Source organism: Bos mutus, chromosome 26, assembly GCF_027580195.1.
Source record: "Bos mutus isolate GX-2022 chromosome 26, NWIPB_WYAK_1.1, whole genome shotgun sequence".
Taxonomy (NCBI): Eukaryota; Metazoa; Chordata; class Mammalia; order Artiodactyla; family Bovidae; genus Bos; species Bos mutus.
This window is the reverse complement of record NC_091642.1, coordinates 26,450,550-26,473,273: the sequence shown is the minus strand read 5'-3', so window position 1 is coordinate 26,473,273 and position 22,724 is coordinate 26,450,550. Positions and strand designations below refer to the sequence as shown.

At 47.8% G+C, this 22,724-nt stretch overlaps 1 protein-coding gene across 1 annotated transcript in view; it reads left to right on the top strand.

Moving 5' to 3' along the window:
* Nucleotides 1–6,623: 6,623 nt before the first annotated feature.
* The window catches only part of SORCS3 (sortilin related VPS10 domain containing receptor 3), a 632,329-nt gene continuing 616,228 nt past the window's right edge, over nt 6,624–22,724 (top strand). The window contains exon 1 of the mRNA XM_070363359.1: nt 6,624–7,250. Coding sequence (XP_070219460.1) covers nt 6,624–7,250 — 627 coding nt within the window. The remainder of the gene's footprint in view (nt 7,251–22,724) is intronic.

Here is a 22,724-nt window from a genome sequence, read left to right as displayed (position 1 = left end):
AAGAATGGATGCTTTTGAACTGTGGTGTTGGAGAAGACTCTTGAGAGTCCCTTGTACTGCAAGGAGATCCAACCAGTCCATCCTAAGGGAGATCAGTCCTGGGTGTTCATTGGAAGGACTGATGTTGAAGCTGAAACTCCAGTACTTTGGCCACCTCATGCGAAGAGTTGACTCATTGGAAAAGACACTGATGCTGGGAGGGATTGGGGGCAGGAGGAGAAGGGGACGACAGAGGATGAGATGGCTGGATGGCATCACTGACTTGATGGACATGAGTTTGAGTAAATTCTGGGAGATGGTGATGGACAGGGAGGCCTGGTGTGCTGCGATGCATGGGGTCGCAAAGAGTCAGACACGACTGAGCGACTGAACTGAACTGAACTGAAGATTCTATCAGTAAGAATTTTCACTATCCCTATTTGCAGATGAGCGACTGAACAACAATAGAGGTGCAAAGAGGTTAAGTCATTTGTTTAAAATCACACCACTGGTGTTTGGCATGGTGGAATGTGAACACAGAAATTTAGCTCCAAAGTCTGAACTCTTAAATCACTCTGCTGGAATGCTGATGGGTCCTTACCACACATCTGGTTCAGAGTTATCTCATCATATGTTAATGCTCATCATTACCATCACCATGACCACTTCTCATCACTGCTTCACCTGTATACATTTTTGCTTCTCAGTCTGTTGATTGGAACTGAGAACAATGACTTTGTCAGAATTAAATGAAGCAGTGGGCATAGAAGACCTAGAGCCTGATGTAAAGAAAGCCTGGGCTAAATGTCGGTTTTCAGGTTGTTCTTTCCTGCCTTCTTTCCTCTGCTTTTCTTCTTTCTTTTCCAGTTTCCCTCATCATAAAATTTTTGGTGCCTTTTGAGGCAAGATTCCTAATGTACTACCTACACCTGTGACTGCTAGGCAGATGGTCACCTGTGGTAGGGAACAGTGTTAGTCAAATCTCCGAGTTTTTGCTTCTTTAGAAAGTATGCATATGCTAAAAGCAAAAGATCAGTAGTTGCAGCAGAAGTGTTATTATTGACATTCACCTGTTTTATCTTTTATTGCACATTTATTGAGGGTCAGTGCTTTGCCAGGTATTGGGCCAGGTGCTTGAAGATAGAGCATTAAGCAAAACAGACAGTTCTTGTTTTCTGCACAGTTCTTCCTACTATTGTGTTAAGTCCTGATTTCAGTGGTCTAACTGCTTTCATCTGCATTTCAGGTTTTGCTTTATAATCATTTCCTCTGTAGAACTCCAGAGTTACAATGTGGACTGTTGTTTTGATGTTAATCAATTAATTAATTTCCTATTTAGTTCTTAAAAGGATATGAAGTGGCTTATCAACAATGCGCAAATATAGTATGACCAAAGGATATCAAACAATAAAAACAAACAGTATTTCATAAAAGGGGAGCAGAGGATAAAGATCTTGTTCTGAAGACTATTAGAGCAAGTGAACATGATACTCAGCCTGCCTAGTGAGACAAGAGGACAGAGTGAGAAGACAAAGCCATTTTAAGAAAGCCTTTAGGAGATGTTGGTATGTCAGCTTCACAGGAGAAATCCAATTTTTTCCTGGCTCTGAGTTTTATGAGGAATTTGTCTTTAGATCCTCAAATGAATGCTGAACATGTTGTAAAGTATGAGAAATATGCATAATTGCGACGCTTCCCTATATGTGCCAGCTGTGGGTGCTGGTGGCAAGATATTTGTTAGATTATTAAGGGGTTGGAAGACTGTGTGTGAGCGTGTGCACGTGTGTACATTTGTGATGGGAGAGAAAGTGCAATTTCCCTGAGTGTTATTGCACTGTGATGGTTAAAAAAAAAAAAACCTGAAAGAAGCCATATTAGGGTGATGTTTAAGGTACTCTCATGGATAACTTATAGCAAACACTTTATTTTCTCCAGTTGTTTGTAACAGGCTAGAAACCCAGAGGGAAAATGTATTCCTCATGAGGGCTTCTTTGCTGTCCCCACTGGGACTGGGTGAGGGCTAATCTTGGCTCCCAACCTGCCTTTCTCAGCTGCAGTAGGGATTATGCCAGCAAAGGACATAGGAGCCCTCTCTTTTAAACTCCAGATAAATATTTAACAACTCCCATCTTAGAGCAGGAAGACAAAGAATTTGGTGATGATGACGATGAAGATGATGCATTAATGATAATAATGGATACAGTATGAGGCATTATGGGATAGTGGGGGCTGGGTTCATGGAAGAGTTGGCATTTAAACCAAACCAGAACAGAAACTGTGGCAGAGGACAGATTACAGGCTTAAGAAAGACAATAATCAAGTTCCTGGAGGTGAGGGAATGCCTGGACTGTTGGGCACCATTCTAAAAAGTTTGGACTTTGTGGACAATAGTCGACAATCAATTTTTGAGGACAGCAATCTATGACATCATCTTCCTTCTGTTTAAGAGTGTATTTCCGCCAACAGCATGGAGCTTGGAACTGTGCTGTCTAAAAAAATAGCCATTAGTCACATGTGGTTACTGAGTACTTGAAATGTAGCTAGTCTGAGCTGGGATGTGCTATAAGTATAAAATGGGACTTACCTTGTGACTTAGCTGGTAAAGAATCCATGTGCAATGCAGGAGACCTGGGTTTGATCCTTGGGTTGGGAAGATCCCCTGGAGAAGGGAAAAAGCTACCCACTCCAGTATTCTGGCCTGGAGAACTCCATGGACTGTATAGTCCATGAAGTTGCAAAGAGTTGGACATGACTGATAGACTTTCACTTTCATAAGTGTAAAATATACACTGGATTTTTGAAGACTTAGTACAAAAATATGTAAACATACTTCAATACTTTTTCTGTTGATTATAAGTTTAAATGAAAATATTTTGGATATATTTAGCTCAATGAAATATATCATAAATATGAATCTCATTAGTTTCTTCTTACTTTTTAAAATGAGGCTACCAGAAAATTTTAAATTACCTTTGTGGCTCACATGTTTATACTGGACAGCACAGATGGACAGTGGAGAGGGTGGCTTGGAGAAACAAAGTGCTGAAGAGCAGGAAAAGACAGGAAACTATAGCAAAGTCCTACAAGAGATGATGAAGTTCAGATCTAAGGCAGTGACCCTGGGAACAGAAAAGGACAGGTAAAAAGGTTTTTTAAATAGGACTTTGCAGTGATTCTCCTGGATGTGGGGATTAAAAGAGGGAAGAGCTAAGGTTACATGTTAAATGTCTTGTCTGCATAACTGAGGTACTGGGGATGGTTTTTAGAAATTGATGTGGATGGTTTTCAATGTGGACATGCAAAAGGGAATTTGGATAGGAAGCTCACAGGAGAGGACGGAGTAGGGTTGTATATTCAGGAGTTAATGCACTGGTGATTGTTAAAGAAGCACAGAAATGGATGAGAACGTGGGGCTTACTCATGGAGAGAAGGTGGAATGAGAACCAGGTACAGAGAATTAGGGAGATGATGGAGATTGAGGCTCCACATTTAAGACGTATAATGAAGAAGAGAGGCTGGCAAACTTGACTAAGGTTGGTCAGAGAGAACCCAGAAGGACCTGGGTACCATGTAGACCAAGGGAGATCTTTCCAAACGGAACACATTTGCAAATGCGCGAAGCAGAGGCTGCTGGGCCCGCTGTCTCAGGGAGCCACTGGCGGTGTATGTTGGGATACGGCTTTGATGAGTCACCTGCAGGCAGATGTCAGGTTGTAGAAAGTCCAGCAGAGAGAGGTTGGTGAGGAAGGAGAGGCCTGCAGAGGTCTGGACACTAGAGAAGGCTGATGGGAAATGAGCGGCTGCAGAGGGAGGGGCAGCACAGCGCAGAGGGCAAGGATTGTTAGGCAAGGGGTGAAGTAGGGAGAGACAGAAGATAGGAGAGGCTGTGCTAATGAATGGAGGAAGCCAAGAGGAGGGACTGGTGCAGGAAAAGACATGAAAATGTTGCATCTGGAGTCTATTATCCATTTTTTCCCAAACAAATATTTCATAGCCACGTATCCACAAGTCCACCTTGAGGATGGGACCTTTCTGTGGGCTGCATCTGGGTGGGAGAGAAAGATGAGAGACCCCAGCTTTGCTCTTGCAGACAACTGCCCTCCACGGGGGACCGCAGGAGGCTTGGATAGCCCACCTCCCCTCTGGGCCTGGGGCTTGGAAGGCCGGACCCTCCCTGGGTTATGTGCGCCTCTGGTCCGGCAGTCCTATCTAACAGTCCAGACCCAGCTCTTCCACTCTGACATCTACCAGCTTTGCTCAGAGCCCAAGCAGAGGGGAGGCTTCCCATCCCCCCGCAAGTCCAGAGCTTCGGCTCCGGCTGCAGTGCCAGGCCTTCCCCGGCAGGGGCGCTGGGAACCTGCGGATTGCCGGCTCGGGTCCAGAGCCTGATTCTGAGCCCATCTCAGCCTTCAGTGCCGGAACTTTTCTTGGGGCTGCGGATCGCCATGGTCTTTGGAAACCCACAGACTCCAAGGACCAGTCTCATTCTGAGTGGGACGTACGTGGTCATCGGTGTGGTTCTCTGGCCTAGCCTCCTCGGTTCCCAATTTGCATTTCAGCTCCTGGCGGACGGGCGTTAAAGCAAGTTCACAAGGGGTCTGGTGGCGGCTCCTGGGAACCGCAGGTTGTCTCTATCCTTGGCAGGCTCTGATCCCAGGCGCCTCTGTTCTCCGCATCCCTCTTGACCCTCCTGTGGCTCTCTTTTGCCTCTTCTTTGCTCTCCCCTTTCTTTTTGCACCAGTATTTCGCCTTCTCTCCACCACTTCGTCACCTCCCCGCTGTCTCCGTCTTTGTCTGTAACCCCCCTGCCCCTCCGCCCTTTTTAAAGCTTTCCTTCCACCTTTCTTTCCTTCCCTCTCCTTGCAGCCCCCTCACCCCCGCTTTAACCGTCTCCCACAAGAGAACTCTTCTATCGATTCCAGAAGACTCCCTCCATCCTACTCCTTTCTTAATAGCCCCTCCTCCCGTTCCACGCATCTAGGTCTTTTCAACCCCTAGAAATTCCCGGAGCTCCTCGCAGCAGCCGCTGCTATACTTCTGGCCCCAGAGCCTGTAAACTACATCTTCAGGTTGTCTTTGGGTCTAGCTTCCTCTCTCCAGCTCACCCCGAATCTCCCCTTCCCTTCGGTCGGGAAGAGTCCCAGCCCAGGCTGAGTTCCACGCGGCCCGGCTGTGCTTCTGCAGCTGGGGACAGTGGGGACTGATCCCCAGGCCTGCGCGGCGCTGGCCGGGACCCTCTAATTGGCAGCCCGACACTTTGAGAGAACAACTGAGCCCTTTTAGTAATGAATCTGGAGAGATGAGGGAGCAATCTCATAATCGCAGGCGGAAAGATGGGCTCTCGTCCTCCGGGTAGGAGCTGGACGACTGTCTTTCCCCAGCTCCAGCTGGGATCCTGGGAAGAAGAGCTGGCGAATCCGGGAGGAGCTGGCAACCCCCAGACCGGGCTGCCAGCGCCTCCTAGTTCTCTCTTCCAACCCTCCCGGAGGTTCTAGCAACAATCAGCTTACGTCCACAGGCGATGGGGGCCTATGGGTGAGCGGGGCGCCTTGGAGGAACGGGCGGTCCAGAACCGCCCGCCTTACTCTCAATATTGCCTTTCTGACGACTCACAGGTTCATGGAAATGCAAACACAGCCCGTGCCTGATCCACACGTGCCCACAGCCCGAGCGCACCCCTCCCTGCCCCCACACTCCATTGCTCACACTAACACGCACAGATACGCGTGCAAACGCGCACGCACAGAGTCGCACGCCCCCGCACACCCAGGCACCCCTAGTTCAGCCAGGTACCCCCACCCGGGTGCCCGCCCGCCAGCCTCGGGCGCACCCCTAGCCTCCCCTCACGCACGCGCACGCACGCACTCCCCGCGCCCCTGCACCGGGCGGAGGCACTGGGTAGAAGTGGGGGTGGCGGGAAGGATAGGCTGGGGAGCCCGGAGCGGAGTCCCCAGTCCCTCCCGCGCTCGGCTTCCGCAAGCTGCCTCTCTGCACGAAGACTCCGGGCTCCCCTTAGGCTCCCCAACCTGAACAGTTGGCGCTGAAAACACTTTACTCCTCCTCCTCCCGCGAGAACCTCCCCCAACCTTCCCTGAGCGCCATCTCCCGCCCCCACAGCATGCCCGAAGAGTAACCCCCCTAAACGCGGCCAGAAGCGGCTCCCAACTCTTCACCGAGAGCAGGTTGGAGGCTGGGTTTCAGAGAGACTCCGGACTGGGGTCCGTCGCCAGCCTCTCCTCCTGGATTGGGGTTGCTTTTCATATTTTAAAAGAGGATTTTCTTATTACCTTTGAATACTCCTTTTGACAAAATTTCTGGAGCAGCTCAGCGGGGAAGATTTTGGGGGAATCTTGTTTTAAGAAAATGAAAAAGCACCTACGGGGTATTTATTAATTTTTCTCGGGTTTTGGAATCACCCTGTGGAGGAGAGAGCCTGCTATCGAGAGCCAGGAGCGAAGAGTGGAGAGGACCAGCAAGGCGCACCAGGCCGAGCCACCTCCTTCCCGGCCGCCCCCTCCCCACTCCCCCGACACACACTCATTTTGCTCGCTCGCCGGCGCGCGCAGCGCACACCCCCCGCGCCGGACCCGCACCTCGGCGGGCGCCACACACTTGCCAGCCCGAGCCGCGGCAGCCGCAGCGGGATGGAGGCGGCGCGCACCGAGCGCGCTGCAGGCTGGCCCGGGGCGCCCCTCGCCCGGACCGGCCTCCTGCTTCTGTCGACGTGGGTCCTGGCCGGCGCCGAGATCACTTGGGACACCACGGGCGGTCCCAGGCGCCTAGCGGCTCTGGCTTCGCGGTCCCCCGCGCTGCCTCGTCTCTCACCGCTGGCAGTGGCAAGCCAGTGGCCGGAGGAGCTGGCGACTGTACGGAGAGGCGCCGCACTGGAGCGCCGGCCGGGACCAGAGCCACTGCCCCAGCCAAGCAGTGGCAGCGGCGGAAAGAAGCAAAGAGAAGCCGGAGGGCTGTCTCCAGCAAGCTCGCGGTGGGGACCGGGCATCTCGACTCCTGGCAAGCCTAGCGGCGTGAGGAGGAGTCGTCGGGCGCAGCCCCCCAGTGCCCTGGAACACGGGGATGCCCGGGCTACTGTCTTAGCCGATGGTTCCAAAGGAAGCCGCCCTCTGGCCAAGGGTCTCCGGGAGGAGGTGAAGGCACCACGGACCGCGGGTTCAGCGGCTGAAGAGCTCCGGTTACCCAGCACCTCGTTCGCGCTGACCGGGGACTCGGCTCACAACCAAGCCATGGTGCACTGGTCGGGACACAACAGCAGTGTGAGTATCCACCCGGCTGCGGAGCTCACGGTCTCCCGACAGCAAAGGAAAATGGGGGGTGGGCTGAGGTGGGGTAGGGGGGCTGGAAGGAGGGGCAGATAGTTGCCCTGGGTTGAGGTGAAGGCAGGAGCAGGGGGCTCCTCGACTTTTAGTCTGGTGCATCCCGCTTTCCCCACGCCCCCAACAGGTTAGCGGAGTTTGTTGTAAGACTGTGTGAATTTGTTTACCTAAGACCCTTCCAAGACCCTAAGACCCTTCCGCTTTCCCCACGCCCCCAACAGGTTAGCGGAGTTTGTTGTAAGACTGTGTGAATTTGTTTACCTAAGACCCTTCCAAGACTCTAAGATTGGGGCTGTCTGGAGGGAAGAGGGGAAAAGAGGTGCCTTATCGGGATCAGTGATCACTTTCTTTGGTGCTCGGCTTGGGGAATCAGTTGTCCTGTGAGGTGTGGGTGTGCGCGTGAATTTTTGGGCGGGGAAGTATACTGATTTGGGGAAAGAACCGCTGGACAGGCTGGCTGACTCCGACTGCCCGGGGTTCCCCTCTCTCCTCCAACCACAGGAAAGAACCAGGAGATGGTGCCATTCAGACTACTCCTGCCCGCCCCACTTAGGATGCTGCCCTGGGCCCCAGGCACACTTTGTTCCAGTCTTAGCGGGAGGCTGGGCCAAGTTGGCCCAAGTCTGGGCCTTTCTTGACATCAGCTTTCCCCTTCAAAACCCAGGCAGCTGCCCTGCAAAGCTATAGGAGAGGCAGGGAAAAAAAAGTTTAAAGTGTGAAGTGAAATTCAACACCCGTCCCGCACTCCTTGTTCTCACGCAAGCAGAAGCACACATAAGTCACTGAGCACATAGTCGCCCCTGCCGCTGCGTCCTGCCACTGCACACTGGCCGAGTCGAGTTGCCTCCCCGGGCTTTCTACGCGCCTCTCCACGCCTTTCTCTCGGCTGCCAGGTTACCCTGGGAAGTTGCTGTACCGACAGGTGGCGCCCTGGAGTCCACTCCGGCGGCTCCAGACGCTCCGGGCGCCCGCGGCGGGCCTTAGGGCGCAGAATACAGTCTGCCCCTGCAGCTGCTGCAGCCCTCAGCGCGTGCCCGGAGGGGCTCCCCACCCCGCCCCCAGCTGGCCGCCAGCGCTAGCAGTCCAGCCCAGGAACCCTGCGGGATGGCTCCGACCATTTACCCCACTCCCCTGCCTTCCTCGGGCCCAACTTCAGCCAATCCTGCAAAAACCCTTTCCTCGTCTTTGGCTTATAGCATCAAATCAGAACCGGGGCTCTGGGCAGAATCTGGAGGATGGTGGATGTCCCTACCTGCAGCTTTGGGGAACTCACTCGATGGGAAAGCACCGCCTCCACTCCCTTTGTATTTCTCTTCGTGACTGACTTTAAAGATTTCCCTAGGAAATTCTCGCCTTATTTTAACGGCGCCTGGGGGGTGTCGCAGGGGTGACTAGTGAGTAACAGGAAAGCGAGGAGTGCATACCGAGCACAGATTTCCTGATTCTTATAGACATACAGCACCAAGCAGGCAGCCCAACCTGGGTTGGAAGCATTTGGGCAGAGCAGCTCCTCAGCAGCGCGGTGGTGGCTTCATCTCAGCGAGGGCCCCCCACACCTTCAGAGTGGTCAGCTCTGGGCTTAGGGGGTGGACAGGTAGGAGGGATGGGTGATCGAGGACTTACAGGTGCTGGGAGGATTGTGAGTGTGTGTGGCAGGGGGAGGTGGAGAGAGAGACAGGGCGACTTGTAATTCTCTGACAGCAGGGTTTTTGATTCTCAACTTCTCTTGGTTTGAGAATGAGCAATCGCGTGTATGTGGGTTATTTTGTTCATGTTCTTACTCAGTGAGGAGGATGGACTGGATGTGTGGAAGCAAATGTATCCCTAGGAGGAGGAGGAGGAGGAGGAGGAGGAGGTGGTGGTGGTGATGTCCTTCGATTTTAGCGTGCCACACTGGGACGATATAAATTCACTCTGTCGAAAGAGTTCTTTTATGTTTCTGCTTTTAAGGATGATTTCTGTGTGTTGATAAATTCCCTGAAGATGGGACGTTGGAGCATGCTTTCTGCAGATAGTAGTTACATGTGCATGGCCTTCTCTGACCATCTTCAAGGAAGTTGTACAGCAGAGGAAGTGAGGGGGCAAGTCTAGCCCTGGGAAATGGCTCTCCAGTTAAAAAGATGAGTCCAAAGGGCCTGAGGAGCGGACCAGTTGGCCTTGGAGTTCTTAGCGACAGCGATGAGATTTGGGCAGTCTAGGAATACCGCCTCAGGGGTTCATTGGTTGTGCTCCTGGCCAGACTTACTGTCTGAGCAAAGGACATGGCAGCACAGGTGAGTGTGGGGACCCCATGTGTCTCCTCTCTCTGCTCCAGAGAAGGACTGCCTCTTTAGACCATGCTTCACAGGCACTTCCAGTGGAAAAGCCTTCCTCAAGGGTCAGTCTGTTTTGCCCTGAGGAAAATGAGCAAACAAGCTAACCCAGCCCTGCCTCTGGGAGACTTTAAGGAAACAACCCCTGGCGGGGAGTAGCTAGAAAACCAGTTTCTGCAACATTACCCAATCAGTTTCTTTCTTTCTTTCTTTTTTTTAAATCTAATCAATTGCTTTCTCCCCTCCTCCTTTCCTGAGGTCAGCAAAAGAAGGTGCTGTTAGGAAAAAAAAAAAAAGCCAGGGTAAAGAGTGATGGAGAGGATGTTCCTTCTGGAAGGTCCCTACATCATTGGTTGGAGAAGTCCTCAAGACAGAGAACATGGATCTTTGTTTCAAGCTCTTTTGGCACGAAAAGAAAGTTCCATCTTCCCTTCTGACTTGAGTGTTAACTATGTCCTTCTCCAGGAAGGCCACCAGTTAACACAGTGTGGGGTTTGCTGGTCTCCCTCAACTGCCTCTGGTGAACCACATTCCTCCTGTGAGTTCCTTTTGGAGGAGAGTTTCCAGTTACTCCATATATCTGAAAATTGAACTCTACTGTGGCCATTTGTGGTCAGGCATGAGGAGATGGCGGAGAAGGCGATGGCACCCCACTCCAGTACTCTTGCCTGGAAAATCCCATGGACGGAGGAGCCTGGTAGGCTGCAGTCCATGGGGTCGCACAGAGTCGGACATGACTGAAGCGACTTAGCAGCAGCAGCAGCAGCATGAGGAGATGGGGCTTCCCAGGTCGCTCAATGAGTAAGGAATCTGCCTGCAGTGCAGGAGACGCAGGAGATGTGGGTTAAGTCCTTGGGTTGGGAAGGTCCCCTGGAGGAGGGCATGGCAACCCACTCCAATATCCTTGCCTGGAGAATCCCATGGACAGAGGAGCCTGGTGGGCTACAGTCCACAGGGTTGCAGAGAGTCAGACAAGACTGAAGCAACTGAGCGCATATGCACGCACATGAGGAGATGGATATGCAAGTGAAGGGTCTCCACTCCCTTCCCCACGTGCCCAGCATGTGCCCAGGGGCTGAGAGTCTCATTCCAGGCTTGAGTCACATATTCACTTTGGTCCCAGGAGGGGCTGGCAAGACTTGGTGGGCAACAGAGGAAGTGCCCAGCAGGTTTGAGTCAGGAGGAAATGGAGTCTGGGTTCCCCTCTGGCCTTTCTTGTCCTGCCACGTATTTTGGCGGAGGGGAGAGGAGAGTGAGCTTGGGCTTGAAGCCTGTACTCTGGAAGAATGATTTGCCTTTCTCTTTGGTTGTCTCCAGCTGGGATTCTGGTGATTAATGGGCTAGAAAGTGTTTCACAAACACCCAGAGGGAGTCCAGACCCTGGGGCTTACAGGGATACAGAAAATCACATCAGCCTGCCCTTCTCTTTTGAAAGAAGAAATACGCCTTCCTGCTTGGTTAGTGAGTTGGCAAATGACTCTGGAGATTGGGAGGCTGTGAAGACAACAGCGCACTTTCCAGGCCCCCTGAGCATTATAAAGCCTTGATGGGGGAATCCCTCATTTGTTCATGGTGCTGAGATGCGAGAATGCTGCCTCCTCCCGTAAATTGATCCCCATGCCTTTCCTGCGGTTCAGTCAGTGTGCTGCCCTGCAGTGTGTCTGGTTGGGATGCCTTGCCAGATAGTCTTTAATTCGTGTGCCCAATGCTGCACCTTGGTGAAGAAAAACGAGAAGATGCTGATAACTTGAGGTCCCTATCCTGCCCTGAGCACACCAGCAGGTGGAACACCCAGATGCTCCCAGGCATGGTTTCGTGCTCTTAACTAATTCAGCTGGACAATGCTCTAAAATATTTACTCCTAATGTGCAAAATAGTGACAGATTTGATCAGATTAATTGTGTCTCACTCACTGGAGCATCTAATTGTGGCTCCCAAACAGATTTTTCAAATAGCTTTTGGCTGGGATGTCTAGCCTTCTCGTCCCCGCTCACCGTACCCGTGTCACAATATCTTAATGCATTTTGTCTTCTCAGAGGCTTAATAAAGAAGCCTGCCACTGGAGCCATTCTTCAGGGGTTTGCCAAAAAGAATCTGTTTTTAATTAATATTACAAGGGAAGCCATCTCAGTGGAGACAGAGCTGAGAAATGCAGGGGGACAGAGCAGCACTAATTGCTCCCGGTCACTTACTGTCAGCCTGGGGGCGGGAGGGGGGAGTGGAGTGGCCACACACAGGCTGTTTGTCTGCTCTGCGTTTTCTCTGATGGCCCAGTTGGTTGGTTACAGGGCATGATTTGCTTCTCAGATCCTGCAGTGATTTCCAAGGTGAGCAGAAGTTGCAAACTCCTTAATTGGGAGGCCTGATTTAATGATTGCAGAAATGCAGCGGTTGGAACTCGCTTTGTAGTTGGCAGAGAAGGCACACAGGAAGTGGCTTCTCTGATTGTGTTGGATTTAAGGGGAGGGGATGGTGACAAGAAGGCTCAGGGGGCAGAAGGGAGAACTGCTTCTTCCTCTGGCTGGGTAAATCTCTTACTGTAACTGGGGGGACTTTGGAACTGGATTCTCTGTGGGCCCTGAGTCATCCTACAGGGCGCAGAGAGGTGTGACAAAGCTGGATGCTGAAATAGGAGGTTGTGTCTGAAGGGTTTATCCAAGGCCAGGTACTCCAGGGCCTGGGGGCTTGATTTAACTGTTGATTTCCTGCTTCCTTTGACCTCTTGGCTCACTTGAAGTGTTAGTTGCTCAGTCGTGTCTGATTCTTTGTGATCCCATGGACTGTAGCCCACCAAGCTCCTCCATCCTTGGAATTTTCCAAACAAGATTACTGGATTGGGTTGCCATTTTCTTCTCCAGGGGATCTTCCCTATCCAGGGGTCGAATCCGGGTCTCCCGCGTTGCAGGTAGACTTTACCATCTGAGCCACCAGGGAAGCTCCTGGCTGGCTTGAGACACTTCCTTATGAGAAGATGTCAGAGGATTAGTTTGCAGCAAGTCTGGGGGGAAGCGGTCTTGTGAAGTTGGAAAGTGTAGCATGCCAGTGCCTGGTGGGCCACTTTGGGTAAGTATCACTGGTACTGTGGGATAGATGGCCTTCAGCTAACCTTGGTCATTCCTCTGGGTGGTGGGTTACTGAAAGGTCTGGATGCTGCCCTGACTTCATTGGTAGAGAGTGGAGACAAGAGATCTCTGCCTTGTGTGCAGTAGAGAAACTCAACTGGGTTTGACTAAGTCAGTGACTGAGTGAGTCCCAAGTCTCACTGAGCAGAGGCTATGAAGGAATTGGAAATCCTTGTCCCTTGGGATAGCAATAATTTTCTCAGGTTGTTCATAACTTGACAGCTGCTGTATCCAGAAGCATTTCATCCAGTAGGTCTCCATTCTAGCTTGAGAGCCTTTAGCTTCTTGAATTTGAATTTAAAGTCCTTTAGCCTGGCTTTCAAGGCCCCTCACTGCATACGTCCTGGGCCTGCTTCTTCAGCTCTGCATCTGACTGTTCCCTGATAGACCCCTTCACTCTAACAAGGCAGTGCTTCATTGTCCCCATCCCCTTCTTCACTCCAAGCCTTTGCTCTTGAGGTCTTCTCCACTCAGGATACCCCTCTTCCTCTATGGAGACACACACATTACTTATGGTTCAGTTTAAGATCCAAACATGATTAGAACCTTTCCTAGGTTCATTTATTTTCCTGTTTATAGGATTTACAGAGTGTACCACACTCTTGATTATGTTTAGGTTATCACTTGGTTATTTTATGACTGTTTCGAAGGTGAGGGATGAGGGCTGAAATACTTGCTGCAGCACCCCACGTCCCACACCTACTGTGAGTTCTGCTTTTCTCACGTGTTCTTTGTGGTCCAGTGCTTGGCACATAGCTCAGTCCGTACTTGCTGAACTGACCCTGGGAACTGGACAGTGCCCTAGCTGGTCGGGGAGGACAGCTGACACTGTTTCTTAACAGTGCTGAGTTTACGCACTTGGTTTATTATTTTATATATGACTTTTAACAGAAGATGTAGAGACGTCTCTACCCCACTTAATGAGAGGATGGAAATAGGTACTAGTCAACAATCCTGGCTTTTTCTGTATGTACTTGAGAGATCAGATGGACTCACGTAAGATAGTCAACCATTTGCCTAGTGTTCACTGGGAGTGTGGCATGGTTCTGGGGACTGAGATGGAGAGACAAAGAAGGATAAGACGGCATTTGCCTCAGGGTCCTTCTAATATGCTTTGGGTATGAGGCTGCTCTTCTGTAAAGTTTAATAACACATGGCAACAAGACAGATGCCACGGGGTGATGTTTGATTATTTGTCAAGTGATCGTTTCAGGCTGTGAGCTCAGAGGAGGTGCTGTGGGCACCTTAGATCAACAGGATGTCAAGGCTGGCTGTGCTCTTGGGAACGGTCTTCATCACATCATTCAGCAGAGAGATGAAGGGTATGAGGCTCAGATAGAAACGTGGCACCCTACAGGGTGGACTCTCTCCTGGTCTTTCCTTCTATAGCTGTCCTCTGCACACTCCTGCTTCTCTCTCTCTCTCTTTTTTTTTTTTTTTTTTTTTGCTTTTACAGACCATTTTCTGTTATATTCACTCAAGTGAGGTAGGGTGCTGCCCATTTTATAGGTCGGATAGAGTGAGGTGTAGGATGAGTACACACAAGGCTAGCCGGAGAGACTGAGGAATAGATTCCTCCCTCTTGCTCCCTGGCTGTATCCTGTGGCCACCCTGCCTACCCACCGCAGTGACTGCAGACAGTAAGGACCAGCTCCTTACTGGGAAGTCTGTGTCTTACTAACCATTGTTAATGGGGACCTCTTGTGAGACACCGCATCATTTGAGTTAGTGAGTGAACCAAGTCTGGTTGCATCACCAGGAACATTTTGCTCGTTTGTTTTGATCAGTGTAGTTTGGGTTTAATTATTTATGGAGATGCTGTTCTTTATAGTATGCTAATGAATGTGCTATAGTAAATTTCCAAAAAGTAATGGAGTCTGAGAACTTCAGGATTGCACAAGTAGCTTCCTGGTATGAACTCCTTGCTGGGGAGCAGAGGAAACCATCCCTACTAGGTTGGGGTGAGAGGACCCGGAGCACAGTAGGGCCAGCTGTTCAGGGCTGTTGGTGACCAAATCTGTGCCCTTTGGTAAGCAGGGGCCTGGTACGTGACCTGTGCTGGAAGAAACCTACCTTAGGGGAAAAGCTGACCATAGTTATATAGGATCCCAAGGCTCCTGTTAGGTTGTAGGTTATTTAGCCTGGATATGACTGTGTGACTTGTGTGAATGCATACTTGAGAGTTTTCATCATGAATGCAGTCAAGATTATACTTTTCAGTATATACTAGGAATAGAAATAAACTAGGAGCAAGAAACAGCCATATAGGAAACAGGAGCATAAGCTCTGAAGCCAGATGCCTAGCTTTGAATCCTGTCTTTGTTTCTCTCTCTTTCTTGGGTTAAGTTTAACTTACTCTCTTTAAAAATTAGTCTAAAGTTGCTGTACAGTATTATATAAGTTACAGGTATACAATATAGTGATTCACAATTTTTAAAGGTTACTTTCCATTTATAGTTATTATAAAATATTGGCTATCTTCCCTGTGTTGTATAGTATATCCTTATAGCTTATTTTATATCTAATAGCTTGTCTCTCTTACTCCCCTACCCCTATCCTCCTCCTTCCCACTTCCCTCTCCTTATTGGTAGCCACTTGTTTGCTCTCTGTATCTGTGAGTCTGGTTCTTTTTTGTTAGAGTTACTAGTTTATTATATATTTTTATTTTTTTAATATATTTTAAAATCCTACATATAAGTGACATCATACACTATTAGTCTTTCTCTGACTTATTTTGTTCAGCATAATGCCCTCTAAGTCCACCTCTGTTTCTGCAAATGGCAAAATTTCCTTCTTTTTTATGGCTGAGTAGTATTCCATCGTGTATATACACACAGAGACACACACCACTATCACCTGTTCTTTATCCATTCATCTGCTGATGAACATTTAGGCTGCTTCCACTTCTTAGCAATTGTAAATAATGCTGCTATGGACATTGGAGTGCATGTATCTTTTTGAATTAATTTTTTGTTTGGCTTTTGATATATGCCCACGAGTAGAACTGTTGGGTCAGAAGATGGTTCTATTTTCAGTTTTTTGAGAAACCTCCGTGTTGTTTTCTGGAGCGGCTGTACCGATGTACATTCCCACCAGAAGTGTAAGAGGAGCCCCTTTTCTTCACATATTGCCAACACCTATTTCTGTTCTTTTTGATGATAGGCTTTCTGATAGGTGCGAGGTGATATCTCACTGCAGTTTTGATTTGCATTTCCCTGATAATTAGCGGTGTTGAGCATCTTTTCATGTGCCCATTAGCCATCTGTCTGTCTTCTTTGAAGAAATGTCTGTTCAGTTTTGCCCATTTTTAAGTTGGGCTGTCTACCTCTGTCTCTTAATAGCTGTGTGATGTTAAGTTGTCACCCTCTCTTGTCTATTTGTTAAATCCATAGAAGGAGTGATAAAATAGTACCTCTCACAGTGGGCTGTTTTAAGAATTAAATAAGATGCTGTGCTTAGCAAAGTGTTGAAAAGAAGCACCTGACCTGTAGTTAGTCCTCCAGATATTTAATTGGTTTAATTGTTACTCTTATATTGGATGGGGCTTTCTCTTCATTTTCAGAAGGAAACATGGAAGCAGAGAAAGGAGGTAGATGCCCAGTTCCCAGTGAGCTGATCCCTAAGCCTCGGCTAGAACCTAGTTCTCAGTGAGGCACTTGTTCAACTGCCAGCCCTAGTCCACGTCCTGACTCAGACAAGTCAGTGTTATCTGCCTTCTGTGTCATACTGAAGGAGACAGTGAGAGAGAGAGAGAGAGAGAGAGAGAGAGAGAGAGAGAGAGAGTGTGTGACTGGCTGAGGACTTGGCTGCTTGAAGCTCATACTCAGAATTTTCTTAGAAATGATTGGAATCAGATGGGTAGGGTCAACTTAACGATTGCACTAATAGATAACTAACAAGTAGAACATTTATTTCAGGGCTTTCATTGAGTGGAGTTTTGAGAAAGGCATCCAGAAAGATGCAGAGTAGCTTCTCTTGGCTTGGGCATCCATGATTGTACCTTGCAGCTAATCATGGAAGACTTCCTGAAGGAAGTGAGTGAAACGTGTAGCTTTAAGAAAAGAGGACGCAGGGCTACTGGAACTGGCAGACAAGGAGAGTCTAGAGTGCCACTCATTCCATCCAAGTCATGGGGTGGACCTTGATGCTCTGGGTTTGTTTTTCCTCTCTGTCTTCTCCTATCTCTGCTCTGTGCCTGGCATGAGATGGGAATATCTGTGGCTGGAACTTGTTGCAGAATATCTGTAGCTTCTTTCTCAGAATTATCATATTGGCCAAACCCATGAATAGTTTGTGGTGATCCACACCGATCAAGGTGCAGGCTTGAATTCCCTTTTTTGTCTGTACCCTGTGCAGCAGGAATGGGACCTGAGATCCCTACACAGACACTAGAGGGAGTGTTGCCCTGGGAAAGAAGTGAAAATAAGTAGAATGAAATAATAAAACAAATACTGCATGAGGAATTGTTTCAAAGGACTGAGGAAGAGCCGTAGTAACCTGCGAGTTCATTGTGGGAGGGCTTGACCCGTAGATAAACATTTCATTAACAACCAAGGAATTGAGTCCTGGGGGGCTGATCATTCAGTCCCTTCCTGCAGAAAAAAGGGTATGGATGTTTTGTAAAATGTATCCATTCTGCAGTCCATTCAACCCATAAATGACTCAACTAAAACTCTAGATATAAATTAATCCAGAAGTGATGCTCAGGCTTGGTTCCCCCATCTCTTCTGCATTTTCTGACTTGGTGCCCCTCACTTTCTTGTGTATGGTGGTCAGTTAATAGAAGCTTACTGAGCTGAATGACATGAATCAATTCTTAAATACGTAAAACTACCTGGGTAAAGAATGACTGTCTTGGGAATAGGGAAGAGTCTGATTTCTTCTTGCTGCCTCCAGGCACAGGATCTACCCCCTGAGGCCATCACAGTCCTCTCCCCCTGGTTGTCAGGCCCCACACACCTGACTCAGTCCTCTTAAAGCCTTCTTGGTGTCTATGGTAAGGGAGGCGGTTTTTCTTCCAGATGGTTAGAATCAGGTTAAAGATCACACTGCTGCATAAGAAATGAACTTTTTCCTTTTAAAATCTGTTCTCAGTGGGAAATGGAGAACAATTACAGAGTTGAACATTTTTTTTTTTTTTTTTTGCAGTACTCAAGCTGCTGTATCTGAATGTGATTACACGTATGGAGGGAGCTTGTTACAATTTGGAGGCGGTGGTACTGGAAATGCAGAGAAGCTTGTGTTCTAGGCTAGTGGCAGGTAGAGGAAAGAATCTTTAGAGGCAAAAGAGTTACTTACATCACTATGTTGTTTTCAATGTTATTCATGCTTGAAAGAAAACTTTTCACTGGACGATTTCTCAAAACTCAGATTTTTTTTTTTTCCTCTTATGAGAGAAGGTACCCAAGCAGCAGTGATTCCAAGTAAGTCTCTGAACCTTAGTTTCACTGGCTGTAAGATGGGGATAATCCTGAACTTATAGGGATGTTGTGAATCTTATAGGTAATACTGTGAAGGGGTAGTGTTATAGATATTACACTGGTTAAAGATGTTAGCTCTCATTATCACTTAGGCAGGAGATGGGGTGGATTGAGTGTCTGTCCTTTTGTAGCAGATCTGTTGGTACCCTGCTCTCTGCACCTGCCATTGGTCTGCGAATGGGACTGACTTCTGACCACCAGCACCAGGGACTGTGTGCTGCCTGGAGCTTCGATCACACAGGCCCAGGTTGGAAGCAGGGGGTTGATTTCTATCAAGAAGTAGGGAGCTGCTGCTGCTGCTAAGTCACTTCAGTCGTGTCCGACTCTGTGCAACCCCATAGACGGCAGCCCATCAGGCTCCCCCATCCCTGGGATTCTCCAGGCAAGAACACTGGAGAGGGTTGCCATTTCCTTCTCCAATGCATGAAAGCGAAAGGTGAAAGTGAAGTCACTCAGTTGTGTCTGACTCTTAGCGACCCCACGGGCTGCAGCCTACCAGGCTCCTCTGTCCATGGGATTTTCCAGGCAAGAGTACTGGAGTGGGGTGCCATTGCCTTCTCCAGAAGTAGGGGGCAGCCACCTGATAATGACTACTGGAAGTTGGTGGATAAATACCCCAGCTCCCTTTCCCTTTGTGGTGGGGTAACTCTGAAGCTTGTTTCCTACACTATCTCCCAGAAGCCATCACTGGGATTAAGTGCCAGATGCTCGAGGTGGTAATTTGCTTGCCTTTTATTGGCAACCTTCCCATTGCGCTCTGCTGTCTCTAGCTCAATCAGTATTTCCTCGGATCACCTCCCAAATAAGTTACATTTGACCCTTCAGTAATGTGGGGATTAGGAGCATGGCTCTCCATGCAGTTACAAATCTATGTATAACTTTACAGTTGTCCCTCCGGTATTCAAAACTCCATGTCTGTGGATTCAACCAAGCACACAGATCCTGTAGTGTATGTTTACTGAGAAAAATCCAAGTATAAGTGAACCCACGCTGTTAAAACCTATATTGTTCAAGGGTCAACTGTACTTGAACTCAAGGCTTTGTTTCAGAGTATGTTTCTGGAGGAAAAGGAACTAATACCTTTAGTTATTTCTGAGTGTGTTAGCCTGGGTCTTCAGTGAAACAGAACCAATAGGATATAATATCTCTCTCAAAGTAAACCTTTTTATATATTTGTATATATATCTGAGAGATTTAAGTAAGGAATTGGCTGATACTGTCATGGAAGATGAGAGTCCACAGCCAGCATTAGCAGCTGGAAATCTAGGAGAGCTGATCCTGTAATTCCCATCTGAGTCCATGTCTGAAGGCAGGAGGAGGCTGGTGTCCCAAATTAAAGACAGACAAGGAGAAAGAATCTCTTCTTACTCAGCCTTTTCATTCTATTCAGGCCTAGAGGGGGTTGAATGAGGCCCACCCTCGCTGGGAGGGCAATCTGCTTTACTTAGTATACCAATTCATATGCTAAGCTCCTCCAGGAACCCCTTCAGTTCAGTTCAGTTCAATTGCTCAGTTGTGTCCGACTCTTTGTGACCCCATGGACTGCAGCATGCCAGGCCTCCCTGTCTATCACCAAATCCCAGAGTTTACTCAAACTCATGTCCATTGAGTCGGTGATGCCATCCAGCCATCTCATCCTTTGTCATCCCCTTCTCCTCCCGCCTTCAATCTTTCCCAGCATCAGGGTCTTTTCAAATGAGTCTCCTTCACAGGCACGTTAATATTTTGTTGTTGTTTTTGTTCACTTGCTCAGTCCTGTCTGACTTTTTGTGACCCCATGGACGGCAGCATGCCACACTTCCATGTCCTTCACCATCATTTGGAGCTTGCTCAAGCTCATGTCCATTCAGTCGGTGATGCCATCCAACTACCTCATCCTCTGTCATCCCCTTATCTTCCTGCTTTCAGTCTTTCCCAGCATCAGGGTCTTTTCTAAGGAATCGGCTCTTTGCATCACGTGGCCACATATTGGTGCTTCAGCTTCAGCATCAGTTCTTCTAATGAATATTCAGAGTTGATTTCCTTTAGGATTGACTGTTTTGATCTTGCAGTCCAAGGGACTCTCAAGAGTTTTCTCCAGTGCCACAGTTCAAAAGCATCAATTCTTTGACAGTCAGCCTTTTTTATGGTCCAACTCTCACATCCATTCTTGACTACTGAAAAAACCACAGCTTTGACTGGATGGACTTTCAGTATATTGTTTGTCAAATATCTGGACACCCCACAGCACTGTCAGGTTGACACTTAAGATTATCCTCAAGTGTTTCCCTTACCCTTTTAAAGTTCTGCATCCAGCTCCACCATGGTACCGACTCGGTACCGAGAGGGAGATGGAGGCACTGATCGTGGTTCTGAGAGGGTCTTCCTTTTGGGCTGGCTCCTTCCACAGGGAAGAAGCCCAGGTTATACTGAGTGGCAAGAATATGGTGTTGGGGGTTTGAGGAGGGGATGCATACCTCCAAATTAGCTTTCACTGTTACTTCTCAGAGCTAAGGAGCCCCACCCCAGCCCAGGGCATAGGTTGCTGCTGCTGCTGCTTCTTTTTTTAATAACAATGTTGTGATAGTATCAGGTGAATAGTGAAGGGACTCAGCCATACATATACCTGTATGTCATGGACTTGTTCTTCATGATGTGGTGTTGTTCCGTCACCCAGTCGTATCTGACTCTGTAACCTCATGGACTGTAGCCTGCCAGGCTGCTCTCCCTCATATTTGGACCCGTACCTGCTGGTGCATGATCTCTGGCCTAGGAATAAGATGTGATTCTTTTTTCTTGGACTTTGTCAAGATTTTGGCAGGAAGCAGCTGAGCTTACAGTTGGTATCTCCCCATCTGAGATATCCTTAGTGTGGGGCGTCTTGAGAGTCTGGAAAGAACACTGGCCTGGGAGTTGGGATGTGTGGCTGCCTTCTGGTTTACATTTACTCTGTTCTGCAAGTCACCTGTTTTTTAGGTGTAAGAGAATGAAGACCCTTCCAGGTGTAGTAGCTTATTTATCTGTGAATAAAACAAATTTTAATGGGTATATTAGTAAGGAAAGGGTCTAGAACTATGACTTAAAAAAATTGGAAGATGCTTTTTTAAACATGTATAAATTTGGTCTTATCCACAACAGATATACTTTCATTCATTCATCCATTCAATAACTTGTTTGCTTAGTGTGATGCTAATTAAGTTACTTGCTTATTCTGGGATCTGGTTTTCTTATCTATAAATGAAAGAGTTATGCAACTCTTGATGCAGACCCATGTCACCACAAGCTAGATGTAGTATCAGGTCAGTCACTTCTTTATGTGTGAAATGGGGACAATGCTATTTGCTCTGCTTATGTCACAGTTAAATAATGAGCTACTGCAGCCTTTTGAAAAGAGTACTTTTCAAAGCGCTGTTAACAGGGGCAGTGTGATCTCATGGTGTTAGTTCACATCACCTCTCCTTCATTCTTTGAGTAGCTGGAGGTCCTTATGCAGCAAATTTGAAACCACACATTTCTTTTGCCTTCTCCCATATCTCCCAGCACAAATGAAACACTTTCATTAGCATGCATACCATGCTGCTAAACAAAAACAAAAACCTTGAGATTCTTATTCCAGGCACGATGTACAATTTATTTCAAGTCACATCTGATATCATAAAATTCTCAGATAGGAGTGTAATTTGATGTCTTTGAAAAAAACAGCATTTGTTCCAGGACTTGACCTGTATTGATTGCTTTATACTTTTCAGATAATATGAAGTGTTTGGGAGAGTGTCTACTATAGACCTAGTGATGCAGGATGTGCAGAAAAGTGTATGATGCCGACTGGATACCCCACAAGTTTATGGTCTTGTGTGTGGGACTCACATATTAGACAGATATTGCAAAGAAATATGTGAGCTCATGCAAAATCTGTGCTAAATTTGAGCATTCTTAGGAAATACACTGAATGTAATCAAGACCGCAGTAAATGGAAACTCATAAAATGTTTAAAATATTATGATTGTTTTATTATCTACAAAAAGTTCAGTAGCATGATTAGAAATAGATATAATCCTAATGACTAAATCTGTGTCCCTCGATGAGAATGTTCCTCATAGGAAGACAAAAGAAACATCTATTTTTTCACCATAGTGCTAAGATAGTCCAGCTTCTTAATTGTATCATTAATGGATATTCTAATTTGAACTGATTTCTTTCTAGGCCTGCCTCCTTGTTGTCATCTTGATATTTCTATTTATTTCTACTCCTGGATTGGTGCCTCTGTTTCTTGAATTCCATTCCTCTTTTTTTTTTTTTTTTTTGGATTACATTTCATTTTTCTGTGGTAGATCTTCAAGTGTTCTTTCTCAGAGAATGCAGAGGAATGTCCTGACTTGTTCCTGTGTCCTGACATATATATTACTAGGTTCCTTTTAACTCTCAAATGATCCCACCTCGGATGGTATATTATATAGTCACCCAGTGCTTGAGTGATACTTTTATATTCATTGTGGATATGTCTAAAATTTATTTTTATCT